General features: G+C 39.8%; 1 protein-coding gene across 5 annotated transcripts in view; it reads left to right on the forward strand.

Annotated features, from left to right (window-relative positions):
* The window catches only part of Hltf (helicase like transcription factor), a 93,320-nt gene that overhangs the window by 34,822 nt on the left and 35,670 nt on the right, over nt 1-22,828 (forward strand). For 4 of the 5 annotated variants that reach the window (XM_037206497.1, XM_037206499.1, XM_037206498.1 and 1 more), the window contains 5 exons: nt 14,802-14,945; nt 15,947-16,085; nt 18,852-18,987; nt 20,419-20,496; nt 20,866-21,045. In XM_037206497.1, coding sequence (XP_037062392.1) covers nt 14,802-14,945; nt 15,947-16,085; nt 18,852-18,987; nt 20,419-20,496; nt 20,866-21,045 — 677 coding nt within the window. The remainder of the gene's footprint in view (nt 1-14,801; nt 14,946-15,946; nt 16,086-18,851; nt 18,988-20,418; nt 20,497-20,865; nt 21,046-22,828) is intronic. The other variant, XM_028860906.2, reaches the window with a different exon arrangement.

The raw sequence follows: 22,828 nt of genomic DNA on the forward strand, positions 1-22,828 counted from the left end.
TTGGAGCTTCCAGAAGGGTTTAGTAATGGGGTAAAAGAGGGGTTTATGCAGTGAGCCCAGAGCTGCCTCATATAAGGGACGAACAAGGAGAGAAAAAGATGGAACCCAAGACCGTAAGAAGCCAGCTATTTCCAGAAAGGACAGAATCTCCTGTTTAGTAGAGGGTACTACAAGAGACTTGATTTCTATGTACAGTGATAGCCTTGGGGGTGGGAGTAATAGTTAGACCTAAATAAGTGACATGAAGTGTGGACAGCTGAACTTTGGAAGCCAAGACCCTATAACTCCAGCTGGAAAAGAAATTTAGGAGAGCAGAGGTGTTAGTTTGGTTAAGTTGTAATGATGGAAAGCAGAGTAGAATGTCATCTACATACTGTGTTTAGAGCCAGGGAGGGACAGAGAGAGCAGGTCAGAGGCTAGGACCTGACCAAATAGGTGTAGACTGTCCCTGAATCCCTGTGGCATGATAGTCCAGGTCAGCTGCATAGACAGATGAGTGTCAGGGTTAGTCTAGGTGAAAGCAAAGGCATTTTGAGACTTGAGAACTGAGAGGAATAGAAAAATAAAGCATCCTTGAGGTCAAGAACTAAGAAGTGAGAGGTTCCTGAAGGGATAGTGGAAAGAAGTGTATAAGGGTTAGATACCACAGGATGAAGAGGGACCACTGTAGAATTAATAAGCCAGAGGTCTTGAACCAGGCAGTAGGTTCCATTAGACTCCTTAACTGCAAGTATGGGGGTGTTAAAAGGCAAAGAGATTGGGAGGAGCAACTTTTTCCTGAGGTCATAAATGATAATAGGCTTAAGTCCTCTAAAGCTCTGGAGTGAGAGAGGGTAGGTACTAAGCTTGTGTAATGTATCTGGTAGGGTCCTGCAACTGGATAATAATGGGGGGATGGTGCCTAACAATAGAAAGGTTCTGGGTGTCCTAGACTTTAGGGTCCACCTAAGAGACTGGCATGGGAAATGAAGTGTTAGAGCTAGTAGGCTGGGTGGCTAAGAGGAGAAGGAGGGGCACTGCTGAGTCAGGAGTGAGGTAAATAGTGGGAGCAAATGAAATAAAAGCTCCTACCTTAGCTAGAAAATCTCTTCCTGTTAGGGACACAGGGCAGGTTGGCACAACTAAAAATGTGTGGGTGAGAGGCATACCCCTGAAAATACAATTAAATGGTGGGGTCTGATGAGGTAGGTAAGGCTATCTCCCTACCCTGACAATAGGGAGACGAGAAGGAGAGGTGGGACCCCAAAACCCCCTCAGGACTGAGTAAGTGGTTCCAGTGTCCAAAAGGAAGGAAATGGATCACCCTGATACTGTAATGGCTACCCTGGGTTCCCTGTGAGAGATGGTTGTGGTCAGTCCGGGAACAGGGTACCTTCAATTCTCACCCATGGCCATGCCTAGATCGGGCTAGAGGGGGTCTTCGTTTGAATACTGAAATCACGAGTTGCACGGGAACAGTCAGCTGACCAGTGTCCCTCTTGGACAAGGTCCAGTTGGTGTCCCACATAGGGCATGGCATGCATGAGCCCAGTGGCCCTTCTACCACATATAAAACCTGTATGCCTTTGGGAAGCCAGACAGATAGCATGTACCTGAATTTGGCAGTTCTGTTTATAGGCTTTTTCATCTCTCCCATGGTACACCTTAAATGCCACCACTAAAACTTGTGCCTATTGAGTGAGAGGACCCCTCTCCAGACACTTAAGTTTAGTCCTGATGTTGGGGAAACTGCGAGACAAAGTAGGTCATAAGGAGCTATCTGCCCTCTAGGCTCTCATGATCTAGGCTAGTATATTGAAGGAGAGTCTTTGTAAGGCGTTCTAAGAAATGGGTCAGATTTTTGTTCTTATCTTGAATTACATTTTTAACTGAATTACATTGTTAACTGATTTGAGGGCAGCCTTATGGAGACCTGTCAGGAGGCAGGTTATAAACCTAACCCTAGCTAGAGAGCCACCCGGGGTATTATAATCCCAATGTGGGTCCTGATCGAGAACTGCCTCAGCTCCAGGTGGGTGGGTAACATTGGTTTGATGAACCTCATCTGCATGTGGCCTAGCCTGCTCCCAAACTTACCTGCACTCCTCAAGAAGTAGGTAATTAGCACATATCATATATACATCATAAAAGGTGAGGCTATAAAATTGGGTGATATATTGGAATAGTTTAATAAAGGAAGTAGAATTAAAGGTATAGGAACCCAGTTTTTTTCTATCTGAGAAAGTTCTGCGAGGGAAAAAGGGACATGGACCTTAACCAGTCCATCCACCCCAGCTACCTTTCGCAAAGCAAGAATGGTTAGCATGTTGGCATGGTTGGAGTCAGATCCCTTAGGAGTATGAGAATGAGTGATAGGAGGTGTAAAGATTGGAGCAAGAGTTGAGTAGTTGGGGCGGCCTGATACTGGAGAGGAGGGGACTAAAGGAGGAGCCGAAAGGGCAGATGCTCAAGCAGGCGCGGGAGGAAGATAGGCAGAGGTTCATTTGCAGAGTTCAGAGCAGTAGACAAAGATTCCTCAGGTTCAGGTTGCATAGCTAGGAGCATGTGAGCAGGAGAGAATTGAGAAGGGAAGGTTTAGAGGTTAGGTAGAAAAAAGCTTGACTATAAGGCAACTCCTTCCATTTTCCCATTCATTGGCAGAAGTTAGATAATTCCTGCAAAATATCAGGGTCTAAGGAGCTATTAGGTGGCCATTTCTTATTGTTATCTAAGGGATATTTGGGCCATTTTTGTTTATTTATTTGTTTATTTTTATTTTTATTTTTTTTTTCTCCCCAGACCTGAGAACCAAACCCAGGGCCTTGTGCTTGCTAGGCAAGCGCTCTACCACTGAGCTAAATCCCCAACCCCTTTGGGCCATTTCTTAAAACTGAGGTAGACAAGCTTAGAGATCTTTAAGTAAGCATTAAGCTGAGAGGTTTGAGAGTTTGCAGAAGCCATCCCAGGGGGTAGGTAGGACTGATAGGGTTGGAAACCTTTTTTTCTGTAACTGCAGCAGAGAGAAATAAAATAGGAAAAAGAATGTGATCCAAGACTACAATCTCAGGCATCCCCAAGATCAAGTGATGATCAGCAATTGGCGCAAGTCACCCAACTCTTCGTCAAGCTGGAAAGGTGAAAGCCAGAATGTGCATAGCCAGAGGATACCTGGTCAGCGAGGGGGGGCGGGGATCCAACAGAATTTAATGCTTTGTAATGAGAGAATGGAGTGGGGTATATGCAGCCCAAGGACAGGGGTCTAACAGTGAGAATGATAACTCAGACTGCAGATGTGGGAAATGGCTAGAAATTGAAGCCTATGATGGGCACCGACCATAGCCAATGAAGGCCATGGATGGGTGTACCTCAAGTCCTGGGGACAGTCATTCCCATGGTTCTAGGGGACTTTACACTGGCTGGAAAGGGAAAACTCATCAATCAAAGCAGCCAGTATGTGTGAAGTTGTCTGGCAGCTAGGCAAATGGAGAAGTGGGCAGTCATAGATAGAGCAAAACTTCTATAAAGGGTCCTGGGTGCAGAGTGGCACCAATGTTATTTATTATACAGTGCTGTTGACTGTGAGAGAAAAGCCAGGAGGCACAACAAAACCTGCTGTAATAGTTTATTAATGGAAGGGGGACAAAAGGGATGCACTTAGGCCTGTTGAGAGATTGTGCAGGAAGAGGGGGGGGGAGAGGATATGTGGGATCCACTCTTAATGGATTCACCCATGCATGCACATTCATGTGCACAGATTATGTGATCACGCTGCATGCAAATTACATGACCCCACAGCACACAGATTATGTAGGATGTATGGCCCTGGAATGACTAAGTGACTTGCCAGTGCATGCCCAGTCTTTGGGGGGTGGTTACAAATTCTATCAGTCATGACCCAAAGGTTGAGAACTTACAATTTAGAGGCACATGATAAACAGTATTTCATTCTTCCAATAATTTACTCTGTTTTTTACCTTCCAAGTTAATCATCTAAAAGTCTCAGGAACAGATTCGGACCTATTCCTCCTCCCCCTTTCTTTTTGTTTTGAAAGATCTATATTTTTACTTTGTGTGTGTGTGTGTGTGTATTCATGTGCTTAAAGGAGGCCATAAGAGGGCATTCGATCCTCTTGAACTAGAGTTATAGATTGATGGGAACTGTCATGTGAGTGCTGGGAACCAAACCAGGCCCACTGCAAGAGCAGCAAGTTGCTCTTAACTGCTAAGATATCTCTCTAGGTCCCCTTTTTTGTTTGCAGATAAGAAAAATAATCAAATTAAAAGGTAAGATCTTAAATACCAGTTCCACAAACATCATGAATTATTTTTAAGGCTATTTAATACTAGTATTTAAGACTATATTTATTAAGACAGATTGTTTAACTGCATTCCAAAGCAGCTATTCCATCCTGTTGATAGACTACATGACACACAGAGTATCTGGAGACATAACCTATTGTTCTCTCTCCAGAACAGTTGATGTTCTTTCATCTTAAGTTTTATTCTTCCATTAATATATACTGCTCCATTTCATTGCTGCCCATTTCATTCAGATCTTTTAATTTAAAATGTGTCTTCATACTGAATTTCTTCTCTACAAGATTAACTAAAAAAAAATTCTCTGTGTTTCTATCTTTTTTTCAGTTTCTCCCTACCTTTGTGTGTTTTGGATTTTTATTTTATGTGTATTTCTTCAGCCTACTGTAATGTATTGTTTATTCCCATTTGCTATGGAAACTCCCTTTGCAGAAACCATTGACCTTATTGTTGTATGTTTGTGAGCTATAGTTTTTTTCCCCTCAGTTTGGGGAGTATTTTGCTTTTTTTTTTTTGTTGTTGTTGTTGTTGTCTGGAGTCACTCTTTATGGAAAGTGTTTCAGATGAGAACTTCACTTTATTTCCTTCCTGAACTCTGCTATTCTTTGTCTTCTGGGTCTCATCCTCTTTATTTGTTCTTGTGACTTTCTGACTACCATTGCTTTGCTTTCTTCTGGTTTCATGTACAGTTATTCTCAGGAGCTTAAGAGTTTTAAGGCCAATCTGGGTGACATAGTCATCTTAAAAGGAAGAATTTAATTATAAAAATTTTAATGAGATCCTCATTTACTCAGCAAGACTCAAGAATTACCAGAATACAGCTATCTTTGCTTTACTCTTTTCATTACTCGAATACTTTAACCTTATCTCAGCTATGTCATTCCTTCAGTAAAAGCATAGTGTGGTTCTTTATTGTTGGCAGGCTGCATCCCTGACTGCTTTGTTTTCTCATTGTACATGTTCTTTTTAAAATAAAGATATTTAAAGACTTATTCCTAGGTGTATGTGTTATCCATTTGTAACTCTAAAATGCATAGACACTCGTCTTATTTGCACCTGTAGGCCAGTGTTTATGTTCTGTGCTATACTCTAGGTAGTCTATAGTAGTGGATCTCAACTTGTGGATTGAGACCCTTTGGCAAACCTCTGTCTCCAAAAATATTTATATTATGACTTATAACAGTAGCAAAATTATAGTTATAAAGTAGCAACAAAAATAATTTAATGATTGAGGGTCATCACAACATGAAGAACTGTATTAAAGGGCTGCAGCATTAGGAATATTGAGACCCACTGGTCTGTAATGACCAAAAGTCACAAAAAAATTTCTTTCTCACTTCTTTCTTCCTCTTTGGGTAAAATTTTCTATACCTTTATCACTCAGTTCTTCCAGGCAGTTATATGAAGTTTAAGGACATGACTATCTTCTCTTTTCCTCATGTCCCATACTTAAGTCCCAAGTCCCCAGGCTTCCTTCTTGTTAACATCTTTCTCTCATACCTGTTCTTTCCATTCTGTTCCAGCATCTGCTATTCTGGTCTTAAGAGTTTCAGTTCTCAAATTAGACCACAACCCATAGAACCATGGAGGCTATATATATATATAGCATGGAGGTCCCTAGGACGACTGTGGCTTATAATAAATTTCAGTTTTACTCAATTATTGAAAAAAAAAATAGCCAAATGAATGGAAACACATGAACTATGAACCAAAGGCTGAGGGGCCCCCAGCTGAAACAGGCCCTCTGAATAGGTGTGACAGTTAATTGGCTTGATCAGTTTGGGAGGCAACTAGGCAGTGGGACCAAGTCCTGTGCTCATTGCATGAGTTGGCTGTTTGAAACCTGGAGCTTATGCAGGGACACTTGGCTCAGTCTGGGAGGAAGGGACTGGACCTGCCTGGACTGATTCTACCAGGTTGATCGCAGTCCTTGGGGGAGGATTTGCCAAGGAGGAAGTTGGAATGGGGGGTGGGCTGGGGGTAAGGGGAGGGAGGGAGAATAGGGGAACCCGTAGCTGATATGTAGAACTGAATGGTATTGTAAAATAAAATAAATAAAATAAAAAAAAAAAAAGAGTTTCAGTTCTCACCTAAGAATTTGTCAGCTTTGTCTCCTGTGGGGGGCCACTGCTCACCCCCACACTTCCAAAGAGTACTCTTGAGTAGGAGCAGCAGGAAATATTAGATAGAAGGATAGAAGGGAGAGAAACAGATAGAAAATACAGGATAGCCTCAAGAGGGCCTGGATCCTAATCCATTGGGCCTTGAATGTCTCTGACACAGGGTATTTAAAGGAATGCCAAGGAGTGGAGCAAAAGACCTCCCTCAACACAGCCAAGTGCAGACCATCTCAGACACCTGGCACTTGAGCCCATGGTCCAGTCATCCTTCCTATGCAGATCTGCTGGGTAAAGCCTAAATGGGCTCCAACAGGTACCCCCTTATTAATATATAAACAACTCCCCATTAAGAGCTCACAGCAATTTCCATAGCTGTCACACCTCCCAGCATAGGATATACTTTTTATGTATTCACATCAAACTTAAATAATTCCTTAACTTCACCAAACCATGGTGTATTTATTAATATCAATAATTCTAACAAGAACATTACTATACACAATTATAATTCCTATAAACCTACCCTCAATATAACCATTAACACTTTCTTACAAACCTACATTCAAAAACAATTTCTTTTCTTTTTTTTTTTTCCTCCGGTTTTTTCGAGACAGGGTTTCTTTGTGTAGCTTTGCGCCTTTCCTGGAACTCACTTGGTAGACCAGGCTGGCCTCGAACTCACAGAGATCTGCCTGCCTCTGCCTCCCGAGTGCTGGGATTAAAGGCGTGCGCCACCACCGCCCGGCCCAAAAACAATTTCTTAATAGAACTATAAAAAACATAACATAATTCACTCAAATAACACTAAAACATTTTTTAAATTAAATAGACTGAGAAATAGTAACACTCACCCTATATAATTTTTTAGAAAAAAAAATCCCCAAATGTCTCTATTTAAACAGTTCCCTTTTTAAGCAGTTCTGTTTTTACATAAACAGTTTCATAATGAAATCATTACTGTCCATTTTGTTTCTTAAGTTCAATAGCTCAAAAAGACTTCTGGTACCATTCCTAAAAGTACCTCTGAGTGCTTGAAATCAGGGCCTGGCTTATCAACTGCCCTTAAGTCTTTAAAGCAAACTGCCAGAGTCCAGCTCCAGATGAGGGCAGGGTTTGAAGACGGGTGGATGCAAGAGCAGCAATGGAGGAATCAGACATGAGATACTTCTTAGTTACATTTTAGGAGAGATGGACGGAGAGGAAGCATACAAGAGTCATCCCTAGTGGAACAGTTCCCAGCAGAGGATGTAAAGAGTTGGTAGGGGGAGGAAGTGAGCCAGGCCATGGTGGTCAGGAGAATCTTGAAGCCTGACCTACTAGCAGCCAGAGTGTTCCTTTATTTATACAGAATTTAGTAAGCAGAGATACATTCATGATGTTCCAAAACATAGATCATATTATTTTTGTTTTTGGACATGTGTTTTACTTCCCTTTGCTTATCTTTTAGTCATCATTAATAAACTTTGATAGAACAAAGTTATCATTTCCAATCCTTTTCCCTCAAGTTTTGACATCATTAATAAACAGAGTTATCATTCTTACTCATTAACCCCATAACCTAACTTTTAAGAAACTAGAGGCATGTGACAGCCTGTTTTGTCAAGCAGTGTATTATTAACTCTCAGTGGCCAGAGGGCCCAAGAAAAATCCTCAGGCAAAAGCTGCTACAGTTATTATTCAAATTCTGGCATAATACAGTCAATATTCACATTTATATCTTTATGGAATTTGTCTATATATCTAATCCTGGCATTCTTTTGTTCCTTGATCATATGACATTATAGTGGCTCTACATGAGCTAACTTCTAAAAGATGGAGGTCCTAATACTTTTATCATCTTTCCACTCCATACTTTGCTCATCAATATGTCTCTATGTAGGGCAGAGTTGTATGCCACGTAATTGTCTGAGTGTACAGTGGGAAGAGACTTGTAATTTGAACTGTGGCAAACTCCTCTAGCCTACTGAATCTTGTTGAACTTTTTGAGTTTACTTTGTTTTAAATATCTTGTTCCTGTGTAAGTACAGGGGCAGATGTTTCAAGAATGTCTCATAGCCCATTGAAGAGACCTCGGGCTTCTTTATTGTCACAACCTCCAAGGCATAAGGAAGACATTCAAGTAAATAAGGATATATCCCTAAAAGCAGGCGGGGGGGATAGTATGTTCAGGACTGTTCTGGGGAAGCTTAGAAACAGCTTTCCCAAGAGAAGGTGTAAATGATACATAAGAAATTTTCCATCAACCTATATTCTCAAATTGTAGAAACATTAAAAGTCTCTCAAGTATTCAACAGGTAGAAATTAAAACCAAAAGTGGCGTGGCAGCCATCATGTGGCTCAGCTTTGCTGGATCTTTCCAAGCAGCTATGCTAGCTCTATGATTTCTGCCATTCCATCCAGATATGGCTGTGCCAGCAAACAGCTCCAAATATGAGAAGTCCCATAACCAAAACTTATGGTTAACAATTTTAGTTCAAACAAGTATTTCTGCAACTTTCATACTCAGCTACCGCTGTGCTTTTCAGTCTGTAGTCTTCAGTAACCAGGCCATTTCCAGACCTCTGTGTCCTGAGGCTAGAGAGCTTCACTGCACAGCCACATGGCTCAAGGCTCTTTCAGCTGCCATGAGCTGAACCATACATGGCCCTCCCAAGTAACCCTGGCCCTGGAAGGGTCCTACTACCTGCCTCACTGACAGTCCAAGTACTCAGCACCCTGAGTCTAGGAATCCTCTGTAGCATTCAGCAGTTTCCGCAGAATCCCAGTCTAGCTGTTCAGCCTGGAGCATTCAGCAGTTACTGCGTGTCTCAGCAGCTTTTCTAGTACTGACACTGCTTCTCCGCTCCTGGAAGCTCTCTGGCTTACACAGTCTTCATTGCTCATTGCTGTTCACCTTTCCTGTGGTGACACAAGCCTCTGGGCTCTCCAAGCTGCTGTCTGCCATTCGCCTTCCTCATGGTGTAACATCTTGGCTGGGTTTTCCATGTTGCTGCCTGTGGTTAGCCATTCTAGTAGCTTAGTGTGGCCACTTCTCACTGTGGCTTCTTCATGGCTCAAAGCTTGCAGACCAGACCCTCACTGCTAGTGTTGGCTCTGCTTTTGCTGGCTCATGGCGTCTGCTAGTTGGGAAGCTATGATGCTCTACGGGTCTCAGCCGTGGACACCTGACTGCTACTTCTATAGCTGGCAATCTCTGAAGATGTGTTTTGTTATTATTGGTGGCTTTTGGAACTGCCAAGTTTGCAGTGTGCTATGGACACTGTTTTCTGCATTCCAGGTTCCTACTGTACTCTAAATTACTTTGTTATTTAACTTAACCATATAATCCCACTAATAAACTTTTACCATATCCTTAGACCTAAATCCTATATATTCTAAACCTACATTTGTCTGACTTACTGTATTTACACTTATTTAAACTTACATTTACAACTAGCATGACTATTTACACTACATGTATTTACATTAAGCATTTAGACTCACATTCAACATTTACACTTTTTTACAAGCTCACATTCAACATACACTTATTTATACTTCTTACAAACTTATATTCTTAAGGAAACTCTATAGTACTGTATTAGCAAATATACTTCTTATATTCATACAAACTTATATTCATAAGGAAACTCTATAGGACTACCTTACAAAGATACTTCTTACTGTTAACTAACTCACACTAGGAAGAATCTCTTAGCAAACTCCCTAGGGATACCCTTAGCAAATATCTAACCTAGCAAACACCTAAAAGATTTCTTAACACCTAGAAAAGGTTTAGCATTATCTTCCAAAAGACAGAGAGTAATTTTCTTTTGACTTCATTTGAAACTCAAAAAGAATGAGAAGAGAATCCTTTTAAGGGGCATAATGTATTTTTAAGTGACTTAGCTCTTTGTACAATATAGTGTCATTGTTAAGGCTGTAATCCTTGGGGTAAAGGTTTTGTTGTTGTTGTTGTTTTCCCCAGACTTCTTTCCTGCCAGGCCCTCTCAGCTGTTCTGGAACTGGCAGGAAATTAGCCTACGGGTAGATGGCTACTTTGCTAGGGACTGTCCCTTTGCCCAAATTCATAATAGCTCCCCTAAGGGCTTCAATTCAGATAAATGCCATTGACTTCACTCAGTTGTCACAGAAGCCTCACCTCAGGGCGAGGATTAAATTCCCATATTGAACTTTCATAAAACTCTTAGTGAAAAGTTATTGTGCAGCTATCAGGCAATATAAAGCATTTTCTCAAATGAGCCAAAAGTGGTGCAGCTCCAAGTTCTGTATCCTTACAGTTTTTCATTGGGGCTGACACTCAACAAACTCTCAGACAATTTTCCTCCTTCTTAATCTTTTAAAAGCTGTATTTTAAGTTTGCTATGAGTGTCTTTTAATGCTTTCAACGTTTCTCTGGAATCTTAAACACAACTCAATCTCATAAGCTTTTTGTTTGTTTGTTTGTTTTTTAATTATCTCCTGTGAGGCAAGCTGTTTGTTTGCTTTCAACTTTTTGAGAAGTAAATTTAAGCTATCTAGCAATGCTTAAGGAAAGAAAGAAAGTTCATTTTGATTTGAAAAAACAATTTTACCAGGCAGTAGCCATCTTTATTGGAAAAACTTTCTTTCCCAGAATGCATTTCTCTTATATCAGTCTGCTGTTATGAGCTACCTTTTGGACTCCATTTCCCATAGTTCTTTTCAGGTCTGGGAGTCAACTTTCAGTTCCCTTTTACTGGCTTGCTTTCCTATTGAAAAGTTAAGAATAAACCAGCTTTTTTCTTCACTACAGGAGGTTTCTTGAGTCAAAGGATTTTGTTCTGTCTGAGCTGGCTTTAGTACGTGTTTTCCCTTGCTGACACTGCTCCGGAAGCTGAGTGCACCTGCCCACACATATGCAGGACGGTCCCTCCATGCTGGAAGCAAAATTCCCTTGGGGCTTTCTCCTCCATGTCACCGTATCAGTGATAAAAATAAAAGCACTTGAAACAAAGGTTTTTTTTTTACTTCAGAGATACTTTCTCCCAGACAACTCACAGTGTGGTCTCAGTTCATCCCTTCTCCCAGAAACAGTCCCTGATGCCACAGTGGCGATTTTCTCTGCTTCTGAAGGTAGGGGCTTTTTTTCTGATTCTGTCTCAGCTATTCCCAGTTCAGCACTGCTTTTCTTGAGACTTCCTGACTACTGTAGGAATCCTAGTATCCCCAGAATGTACTCAAACTTGGAGGTGCTGGCTAATTGCTTCTCAGTTGTTGGTTAGAGAAGGGAAGATACAGTGCTAACAGAGTGTTTGCGTTGCCTAAGGGATCTTTGTGCTAGAGCAGTTATGATAGATGCCCACCCAGAAACAAAGTCCCTGATGTCTTAGCTGTAGCTGCAACTGAGAAGCTCAGCTTTTACTGCTTCTACCATGCCAGGAGTTTCCTGCCCCATTTGGCGCTCTGTGGCTCTTCACCTACACTTTCCTGCATCTATGGCTCAGTTCTACCTGCAGGGGGAATTTCTACTGGAGATAGAGCTTAGAAAAGAAAGCCTCCATTGCTTCATTCTCACCAGCAGCCCCTCCCCCATCTCTTCACTTTTTGGGGAAGTTGTCCCTGCTTCGGCTTTCTGCCTGCACTTTTTTTGCGAGACTATAACCATAGGGAACTTCTGGCTGCTGATTTTTTCCTAGTTTAGAGAGACAGAACTTAGCGGAGAGGTTTTGCCCTGTTCCAAGATGTTTGTTGGTTTTTTTCTTAGAGGAAATCACAGATCATTTCCCACATTCTTTCAGGTGAATCTAATTTTGCCCTTACAGAAAGAGAAACTGAGAAAGTAAGTTCTGAGGTGTTTTAGTGTTTTAAAGAGAGAGTAAGTTTTTTAAGAAAGCTTTTAATTTGAGAGAAAGACCACCTAGTTCATCCCCCAAACTTCTAAACTTTGGCTTATTACACCCACATTTTGCTTCAGGGAGAATTACTTTCTTCTGCTGCTTGGGACCAAAAGCTTCCCACAGGTATCTTTTTTCTGCCTGTTAAACTCAAAGAAGAGCCTTTTTTTTCCTGCCCATTAAGCTCCAAGAGGATAGATTTTATCTCAGTTTGCGTTCATAGCCCTAAAGTTAGAAAATTAAAGACATAGTTTCTGTCTAGTTGCCTATCTTATCCTAAGTTTTCTTTTTGCTATTTTTCTAAAGTTTTTCTACACTATCTTACTCTTCTAAGTTTTTCCTATACTATGTATCTATTCCTGCTTCCTTAATTTTTATAGATAGAAATTAAGAGAGAGACAGAAAGAGAGAAATCTTGATAGAGAATCTAAGCTGCAGCCTTATACTCAGACATCTTTCCAGTCCATTTTTTTCTTTTTCTCTCAAGGATAAAACCCCCTGCCCCATTTAACTTTCTCTTTTAGCTACAAAACCATATCAGACCCTCCTCTTTAACTTGTAGGGCCTCCTACTTTCACTAAGTACTCTGGATGTATATCTACACACACACACACATACACACACACACACACTTTTTTCTTTTTTCTTAGTCTCTGTTCAGTGATACCATCTGTGGGGGACCAGCCCCCACATTTATTTACCTCAGGGACTCTTGAGGAATGAGGGATAAGAGATTTAGTTAGAAATAAAGAGGGGAGAGAAACAGAGAGAGATGCAGGATAGCCTCAGGTAGGCCTGGATCCTTATCCACCAGCCCTCCACTGTCTGCCCTAGGGTATTTTTTTTTTCATTTGAAAAAATATTTTTTTTATTTATTCTTTGACAGTTTCATAATGTGTACACTGTATCTCTCTTGCTCATTCTGACTCCAATTGCCACTACCACCACCCCCACCCCGCCCCAGACTCCCCAACACAACCCCTTTCCATCTGATTTCCTTCTTTATTATTATTTTTTTATTAAGAAATTTTCTGCTTACTCCTCATGCTATCCACAGACCCCCCTCCTCTCTCCTCCGGCCCCCCAGCCCTCTTTCCCAAGCCACCTCGCATCCCCACATTCCCCAAATCGAGATCTCCCATGGGGAGTCAGCAGAGCCCAGCTCACTGAGCCCAGGCAGGTCCAAGCCCCTTCCCACTGTACCAAGGCTGTGCAAGGTGTCACACCACAGGCACTGGATTCCCAGGAGCCTACCCATGCACCAGGGACAGATCCCGATCCCCCTACCTGGGTGCCCCCCCCAAACAGTTCAAGCCAAACAGCTGTCTTCTGTGTCCAGAGGGCCTAGTCCAGTCCCATTGGGGCTCCACAGCCACCAGTCCACAGTTCATGGGCTTCCACTAGTGTGGCCGGTCATCTCTGCACTTCCTCCCATCATAATCTCAACGTCCCCTGCCTCCAGAATCCCTTCTCTCTCTCATCAATTGGATTCCTGGAGCTCAGCCTGGTGCTGGGCTGTGGATCTCTGTATCTGCCTCCATCCGTCCCTGGACAAAGGCTCTATGATGACAGCTAGGTTATTTGCTAGGCTGGTCACCAGAGTAGACCGGTCCAGGCACCCTCTGGACCACTGCCAGCAGACCAAGGTGGAGTCAACCTTGTGGATTCCTGAGAGCCCCCCAGCACGCTGCCTCTTCCTATTCCCATGATGTCCTCATCTATCATGGTATCTTCCTCCCTGCCCTCCCACTCTGTCCCTGTTCCAGCTCGACCCTCCCATTTCCCTATGTTCTCATCCCGCACTCCTCATCCTCTGCCCCCCCCCACACACACACCCAGTCCACTCGTGTAGATCTCATCCACTTCTCTTCATGGGGTCATTCATGTGTCCCTCCTTGCCCTAGAGTATTCAAAGAAATGCCAAGGTGTGGAGTGAAAGACCTCCCCCAAGCACAGCCAAGTGCAGACCACCTCAGACACCTGGCACCCATTTCCACGGCCCAGTCATCCTCCCTATGCAGACCTGCCTGGTAAAGCCTAAATAGGCTCCAATAGGCTCCATGGCACCTTCTCTCTCGTCTTGTTCTTTTCTTCTTTCCTTTCCTCCTTTTTTTCTTTCTTTTCTTGCTCAAAATCATCTAAGTCTGTTGTTTACAAAAAATTTGGTGGACTTTTTTACGTAAAATTGAAGACATGCTAATGTTTAATCTCAGTGTTTGAGAGGTAGAGGCAGGAAGATGAGTTTGAGACTAGCCTGGGCTGCATAGTAATGAAATGGCTACACAAATGGACTATATATGTGAAATGGCTGCTCATTGGTAGGACAGGCAAAATTTATATAACATGTTTTATATGTTTGTCAGTTTTACGATTTGACACAATATGATACTTATTAGTGTAGCTATCATTATACTTTAATTTTAGATTGTAGGAAAACTGATTTTTGACACTCTTGCTGGCATGCTCATGATATGCATGCTCAACTTGATACTCATCTGATTCTTATTAAAATATTTGTAATTTTTTTTAGGAACAATTTGGACAACATATAAAATCAGAAGTGCACTTGAATTTTTATGTTTATTATGGTCCTGATCGTATAAGAGAACCAGCCTTCCTTTCAAAACAGGATATTGTTTTGACTACTTATAATATTTTAACTCATGATTATGGAGTAAGTATGCAAATACCTAAAGCCTTTAAAAATATTTATTTTTTTAAAAAACTGTGTGTTTGTCTGTGTGATAGTGAGTGCTGGTGACTTTGGAGGCCCCTGTAGCTGGAGTTAAAGGTATTTCTTAGTCATTTGATATGGATGCTGGGAACTTCCATTTGCAAGAGCAGCAAATACTCCTAACCACTAAACCATCTTTTCAGCCCTACCTAGAGATTTTTTTTAAGGTTGATTACTCTTCTTCATGTTTCTAAATTATTCACAAATTCATAGTATATGCTCTTCCCTTTCTTTCTTTGAAAATGCTTAAGAATGTCTGTAAGATAACATGTTGCAGAGAAGGGCTTTGCACCCTCTTGAGATACTAATTTGGAAATGTTGTCATTTAGAACATTTAAGGTTAAAATTTTAGATTTGTATTATATCTAGTGTTTATCATAATTTATATACAAATTTCTTTTTGGTGTTCTGAAAAATTGTTGATTTTTTTGGATTATTTTTTTTTTAATGATGAGTGTTACAGTAGTCATTAAGTTCTCAACTCTTTTCATGAGCCTGTTATTTTCCTTAATAACTCCAGTTATTTTGGAAATACCATATAGTTAAAATCTCAGTGTTGAAAGAACATTGCCATTTGTATAAAAGAAAGCATTGTTGTTACACTGAAAAATTTCTTACAAGGGATGGCTTTTCTGTCACTGTTTCATTGTGTATAAAATGGTTCTGTGTATTATGCATGACTCTTAGCTTGGAGTAGGAGCTAGCTGCTTCTTAGTGGTACTTCAAACAACATATTTAGTATCTTGTTCTTTGGTGTTCTTAGCTGTAAAACAGAGGTAATATTCTAGGCTTTTTGATGTTCACTAATTGTCTTTGGAGTACTTAACAGTGCCAGGTACCTAGTAAGAGTTAGTAGAAAGATCAGAACTACTATTATTTAACAAACATTTAAGTATTATGTTATTTTACTGTGCTTTTTTAATATTAAACCTCTATTTCAGAATAAAGATGACAGTACATTGCATAGCATAAAATGGCTAAGAGTGATCCTGGATGAAGGACATGCCATACGAAATCCAAATGCTCAGCAGACAAAAGCTGTACTTGACTTAGAGGCAGAAAGAAGATGGGTATTGACAGGTAATTTTAGCTTTCAGGATTTTTTTAAAATTTTATTTAAATTTTGTCTTGTGTTTACGTGTATGTGGGCATGTATTTGTGTGCAAGTGCACATCCAAATATTTGTGCATTCCTGTGGAAGCTTGTAAGTGTCAAGCATCTTTGGATCATCCCCCACCTATTCAGTGAGGCATGGTCTCTTAGTTGAACCCAGAGCTCACAGTATCCAGGTAGCTTTAGGAATCCTATCTTCATTCCAAGCACCGGGATTACAGGCAGGCTGCAGTATACACCTAGAACTTAAGTGGATTCTGTGGATCCAACTCCTGTCCTATCATAGTTGTGTGGCAAACACTTTATCTGTTGAGCTATCTTGCAGCCCTTATTTTTTTTATTAGGTTTTTGAATTGATGCCTAAATATTATTTATGTTCATGGATCTTAATATGGTATGATAGCTCATTGTATCATATTCAAATTAGGGTAATTATATTTATATCCTCATTTAATTTTATAGTAACATCATTCAAAATTATTTCTTCTAGCTTTTAGACTATGTATAGTGCATTATTTTTCAATCATTATCCTACTACTGTGCAGTGTAACAGCAGAACTTATTTTTGCAGCCGTGCTATACCTTTATAACCATTGAGCAGTCTTTCCCTTTCTTTCTCCTCCACTATTCTTCTCAGCCTCTGGTAACCACTATTTTCTTTCACTCTTTAAGAGGTCAATTTCAGATTTTTTTTTAAAAAAAATTACATATGTGTGTGTGTGTGTGTGTGTGTGTGTGTGTGTGTGTTTATGTGTGTGTAGATTAGAGAATGTGTAGATTTGGTGACAATCTTGGTTGTTAGTCTTCACCTTTTTCTTGAGATAGGGTCTACTACAGATGCCAGGTTAGCTGTTCTGTGAGCTTGCATGAATTCTCCTGTCTCTGCCTCTCACCTTGTTGTAGGATCCCTGAGGTTATAGATGCATGGTATTGTTTCTGCATTTATATGGTTTCTGAGCATTTGAATGAATTCAAATCCAAAATTGCTGGATACAAAATCAACATCCAAAGTTCACTATCATTTGTATGTAACAATGATGACTATAATTTTACAAAATAGTACTAGAGATTATTTGCTGCTGCTCAAGCATAACCTTAGTTGTCAACAATTTCTTGATACATATTGCTTAAATGTGTCAGATTTTTCTGATAATATTGATGGTCAATGTTGTTTGAATCTTAGATGGTCTTTTTTTTTGGTTTTTCGAGACAGGGTTTCTCTGTAGCTTTGTGCCTTTCCTGGATCTCGCTCTGTAGACCAGGCTGGCCTCGAACTCACAGAGATCCGCCTGCCTCTGCCTCCCGAGTGCTGGGATTAAAGGTGTGCGCCACCACTGCCTGGCCTTATGTGGTCTTTTAATAAAAAACTCAGAACTAGATATCAGGGTGAAAGGTGAAAGATCAGAGAAGCAGAACAGCCAGCCACTAGTTCTTACCTCTATGAAATCCTCAGTCTAAAACGAGTGAGTTCCTGTTTCCTCATACCATTTTATACCTTTTCTCTGTCCTGCCATATTACTTCCTCAAATTAAAGACGTATGCTTTCCAAGCAAAGGCATGAGATCTCAAATGCTGGAATTAAAGCTGTGTGCCACCACTGCCTGACCTCTATGTCTAATCTAGTGGCTGGTGCTGTCCTCTGATCCTCAGGCAAATTTATTAGGACACACAATATATCACCACAGGCCAAATTAATGATTTATATAAAGAGACAGAATCTATCAAGTGACTTTTCAATCATGGATAAGATGGCTTTCCCCTTTTCTTGGTGCTCTTGTAATTCTCTTACGCTTGCCTAGACATAGAGGCAATGCATTCTCCCTTGACTTCCATTATGTCCATTATTTTTTCTTTAAAACTTAGAAATGAGGAGATATAGGATTATGAGTGCTCAAAGATAAGTACTGGAGAAACCAGGACTGTTAATCAGCAGAGTTGTCTCCTCAATGGAGAAAATTAATACCTGTTTTCCACCCAGAGGGTTGGGAGTAGATGCTGTTAATAACTTGGTGACCTTTGCTATCTGCAGAGCCAAACCTCACTCAAAGCCCCCAGAATGTTTATCGCAGACTCTCCCTCCCTAGACCTTTATCTTTATCTTTGTTTGTCAGTCAATAAGAACTATCCTTAGGAGAGATGTGACATGTGACTGATAGCCTGCTGACCTCCATCTCTGTCAGAATCCACAGAATCCACACTAGATCCTAGGCCCTTAAAGCTATAGAGTTCATCTTCATGGTCACATGTGCTTTGCAAAAGAGTTTCAATGTAGTCATACTTGAAGCTTTATTGTGCACATGGGGTTGGGATGGTTGTTACCAGGAAACTTTTCTAAAATTACAGTGTATTTAAATATGTCTATAATCACCTGGTGTCACAACTCCAGAAGTTTTGACCCAGCACTGGCTAAGTCTTACCCAAGTTTTATTCTTACCTCACCCTGGTTGTTTTCCTGCTGGCCTGTGGTGCTTGCAGGAACCCACACACACTAATAGCAAGACTGAGGAGATAGCTCAGTGTTTAAACATTTGCCATGTTTAAGTGTATGAGGATCTGAGTCAGTGTGTACCTAGTACATTGTCTAATTCAACTATTGTTTGTCTCATTGGGCCAGGTGAATATTCTGGCTAACGAGCTATAACTCAGTTCTTGCCTAGCATGTGTGATCCCTAGCACCACAAAATCAGTTTAACTTTGTAGAGTTATAATGGTTTCCTTCTCTGTTTTTTTTAGGTACTCCTATCCAGAATTCTTTAAAGGACTTGTGGTCTCTTCTGTCCTTTTTAAAACTTAAACCATTTATTGATAGAGAATGGTGGCATAGAACAATACAGCGTCCTGTTACAATGGGAGATGAGGGAGGACTTAGGTAAGTAAGTTTATGATAGCTGATATATTAGCGATAGTTACTGCAACTAATTGCCACTTCCATCACCATTTTCACTTATCTCTTAACTTTAGTCTCCAAAGCACACAATTGTCAGTGCCACTGGCTCTTAAAACGTAGTATCTTGTGTCTGGGGATAAAGGTTTCTGTTTGTGCACTTTTTCCCCATTTTAGCAAAACTGAAAGGAAAGGCAGAGCTTTATGGTCATTGTATGTGGCTGTTACCCCAAAGCTATCACAAACAGGTTCAACAATGATAGGAAAAGCTATATCCTTTGGTGATTCACTATGCATTTATGGTGATATTTTATTTGTGCTGAAATGTGATTTTATTTGTATGTTAATAAAATTGCCTGGGGATCAGAGCTAAGAGCAATCCATTAAGCTATAGAGTTCATCTTCATGGTCACATGTGCTTTGCAAAAGAGTTTCAATGTAGACTTCTGTCTGGTGGTGGTAGCACACGCCCTTAATCTGATCACATGGCAGGCAGAGTCTATGTGTGTTCAAGGACACAGCCAAGCATGACCAGAACCTTTAATCTCAGTAGGAACCATAGAGATCTGGAGGTCTGTATAGACAGGCAGTGAAGAGGAAGTCATGTGGTTGGGTTTAGAACCAATGAGAAGGCAAAACAGAAAGGCAATAAAAAGACAGGACACAGGAAGAAGGTCTCTCTCTCGGGAAGGACGACAGCGAGTGGTAAGATAAGGTGGTCTTAGCTCTTCACTACTGCTCTGATCTCTGGGCTTTTAACTCTTTATTTGGCTCTGTGTTTCTTATTTAATAAGACCATTTAGAATTACATCTACATGCATTATATTTTGATAACTTACAGTTCTTTTATAGAGGCATTTGGTGTGGTATATACACTGCATAGTGTACAGTGATCTCAAGTTTTAATGAACATTTCATATGGTTGATTTGGGTGGGTATTGCTAAAAAGGTAAGAAAGGAATGAAAACATTGATAGGTATTTTGCCACATACTTGACTGCTGTGGTTCTAAGCAGTAATTGTCTAAACAGGATTTGGGACTCAATGGTAGGTCATAGAATCATTATAAAGGTGGCAGTCAGCATGGAAAAAGAAACAGATGTAATAGAGAATATGAAAAATACCACAGTACATTCTCCAAGTGAAGATATATGATTTATATGTATTGAATATTTATTTGTTATGGGTAGATACAGTCAAATGTATTTTCTGACTGAGAGTTAAAGTGAAAGTGATTGAAAATGTAAACTGTTATGTCAGCTGTCAAAACTGGTCACACAATTCCTGTTTATGCTGTATTTAGTCTAAGTTAAAAATTGTGCATTTTATTATTATAATTATTATTATGTTTTTATTTTTCAGTTAATTAATTTGTAAAAAGTTGATTTGATTTTCATACCTTTTCATATTATTTTAGATGGGATTTTTTTTTAACTCAAGAAGAGGATGACTTTGGAGTACAGAAGATAGGATCTTCCTCCTATCTGCACTCTATGTAATAAAATACCTTAAACTCAATAGCTGCTTAGTAAGAATGCAAATATTGTGTATTGAGGGCTATAATTGATAAGAAAGTAGTTGAGGAATAAAAGTGTCAATGATAACAACAAAACTAGAAAAGCTTTGGAAAAGTAAGTACATAGTAAAAGATGATAAGCATTGTGCTGAGGCACAATTTCATTTTTTTTGTAATAATTTTTATTTATATAATATTCTTATGATTATAAAAGCCTAAATAAAGGATTTTTTAAAAACCATTTAATTTACTAAAGTTACAAATCAATAAATTCCTGCTTTTTTTTCCTTTCTGCTCACCTGATTTAGAAATAAAGAGTTATCTAATTGCTTGTTTTACTTTGAGTAGGCGTTTACAGTCCTTAATTAAAAATATCACACTTCGAAGAACAAAGACAAGCAAAATTAAAGGGAAACCTGTTTTGGAGTTACCAGAAAGGAAAGTATTTATTCAGCACATTACACTTTCAGAAGAAGAGAGAAAGATTTATCAGTCTGTTAAAAATGAAGGCAAAGCTACCATTGGAAGGTATGGAAACAGAATGCTATGTTTAATTTTTGGATTTTCCTTTCTTAGCCTCTTGTTAGCTGAATTACAGTTTTTAGACATTTTAGCCATTAAGTATGAAATATATTGAAAATTACTTTTCTTCTGTGGCTTATGCTTTAAATTTTTCTTTTTAAAAAATAGTTGATGAATGAAATGAAAGTATAATTTATCACATAAGTAATTTCTTGGGCTTGTAAAAAATTAAAGCTTATTTACAATATTGATTTTGGTCAGTGGTCAGAGGAACTTGCTTACTTCATTTCTGAGTGTCATGGGAGTAGACACACACAGGGCAGGGGCATGCTCCCAACTTGGTTTTATACTTGTTTTCTGTTTGACATACTCCTGAACCACATCTTGGTTTTTTTGTCTATATATGTATCAACTTTTCAGTGAAGTCTTCCCTTACTAGCCTATAGAAACAACTTTAGTATTTCCTGATTCCTTCCCTCTGCGTTCCTCATGCCCCATAAGACTTATATTTTTAAACTGCCTACTTCATTTTATTCTAAATGTAAACTCATTTTAATCTATTTGTAGCCCAGTATATATGAATGTTAGGTACTTAGTAATTTTGCTTGAAATAGTTTGAGAAGAAATTTCACTTAGCACTGCCAGGATTTGGAACTTGGAAATCTCCATTTTTTTCCCTTTATCTCTCTTATTAAATCTGCTTTGTGCCTACCTCAATAAAGTACCTCTGTTATGAAGAATCTCCACTTTACAGTCTCCTTTTATCATTGTCTTTTTCTGATCCCTGTGGGCAGTTGACAGCTGATAATGCTTTTGCTAGAATTATTCATTCACTTTCTGATTCCTAATTTTTTTTGTCATCATTTCCTATTCCTAGATTTCTACATATTGTTGCAAGTCATGGTGATGTATTACCCATGTTTGTAATACTACACAGAGTTGCAAATTCAAATTTTTACTTCAACTTCTTACCAACTTCCTCTGTAGATACCCTTGCCTCACAGTGCACTGATTACATTCCTTAGTTTCTTCTCAAGTATTTGGGCAAAGGATTAAGAAAAGAAATTAATACTGAAAATTGGTGCCTAGAAGTCAGATTGTTGCTTTGATAAACCTGATCAAGTGGCTTCTAAGTCTTTAATTTGTGAGAAAGTTGTGAAAGAGTTTGAAACTTCGGGCTAGAAAAGCTAGAATGTTCTAAGCAGAGTGTAATGAGCTAGCCATTCTGGTGGGAATTTAAACAAGAATGCTGAGAACAGTGGAGGCTCAGTTTATGAAATTTCAGAGGGGAACAAGCACTATGTTGGTCACTTGGTATTTTTTTTTTTTTCCTGTTGCAGTAGTAACAACACCACTTAAGGGAAAGGAGGTTTACTTTGCTCACAGTTTGAGGTTATTGTCTACCACTACAGAGGAAGCCACAGTGGCATCACTCTGGGCAACTTGTCTCATTGCATCTACAGCTAGGAAGCAGAGTAACAAGTGTTTGCACTCTATTTTCTTTCTTTTTAAATACTGTTCAGGATCCCAGCCTAGGGAACAGTGTCTACCCACACTGAGCTTATCTTCCCCACACTTAGCCTGATCTGTGTACTCTCTCATAGACATGCCCAGAGGCTTGATTCCTAAGTGATTCTAGATTTTATCATGTTAACAGTTGAGATTAACCACCACACTGGGCTAAAGGCTATTTGTGTTATATTCTGGCCAAGAATCTGGCAACATTTTCCTCCTATCCTGAGAAGGTAATGGAATTAAAAGGTAATTAATTAATTTATTTGGCTAAGGA

Source organism: Peromyscus leucopus, chromosome 6 (assembly GCF_004664715.2).
Source record: "Peromyscus leucopus breed LL Stock chromosome 6, UCI_PerLeu_2.1, whole genome shotgun sequence".
Classification (NCBI taxonomy): domain Eukaryota; kingdom Metazoa; phylum Chordata; class Mammalia; order Rodentia; family Cricetidae; genus Peromyscus; species Peromyscus leucopus.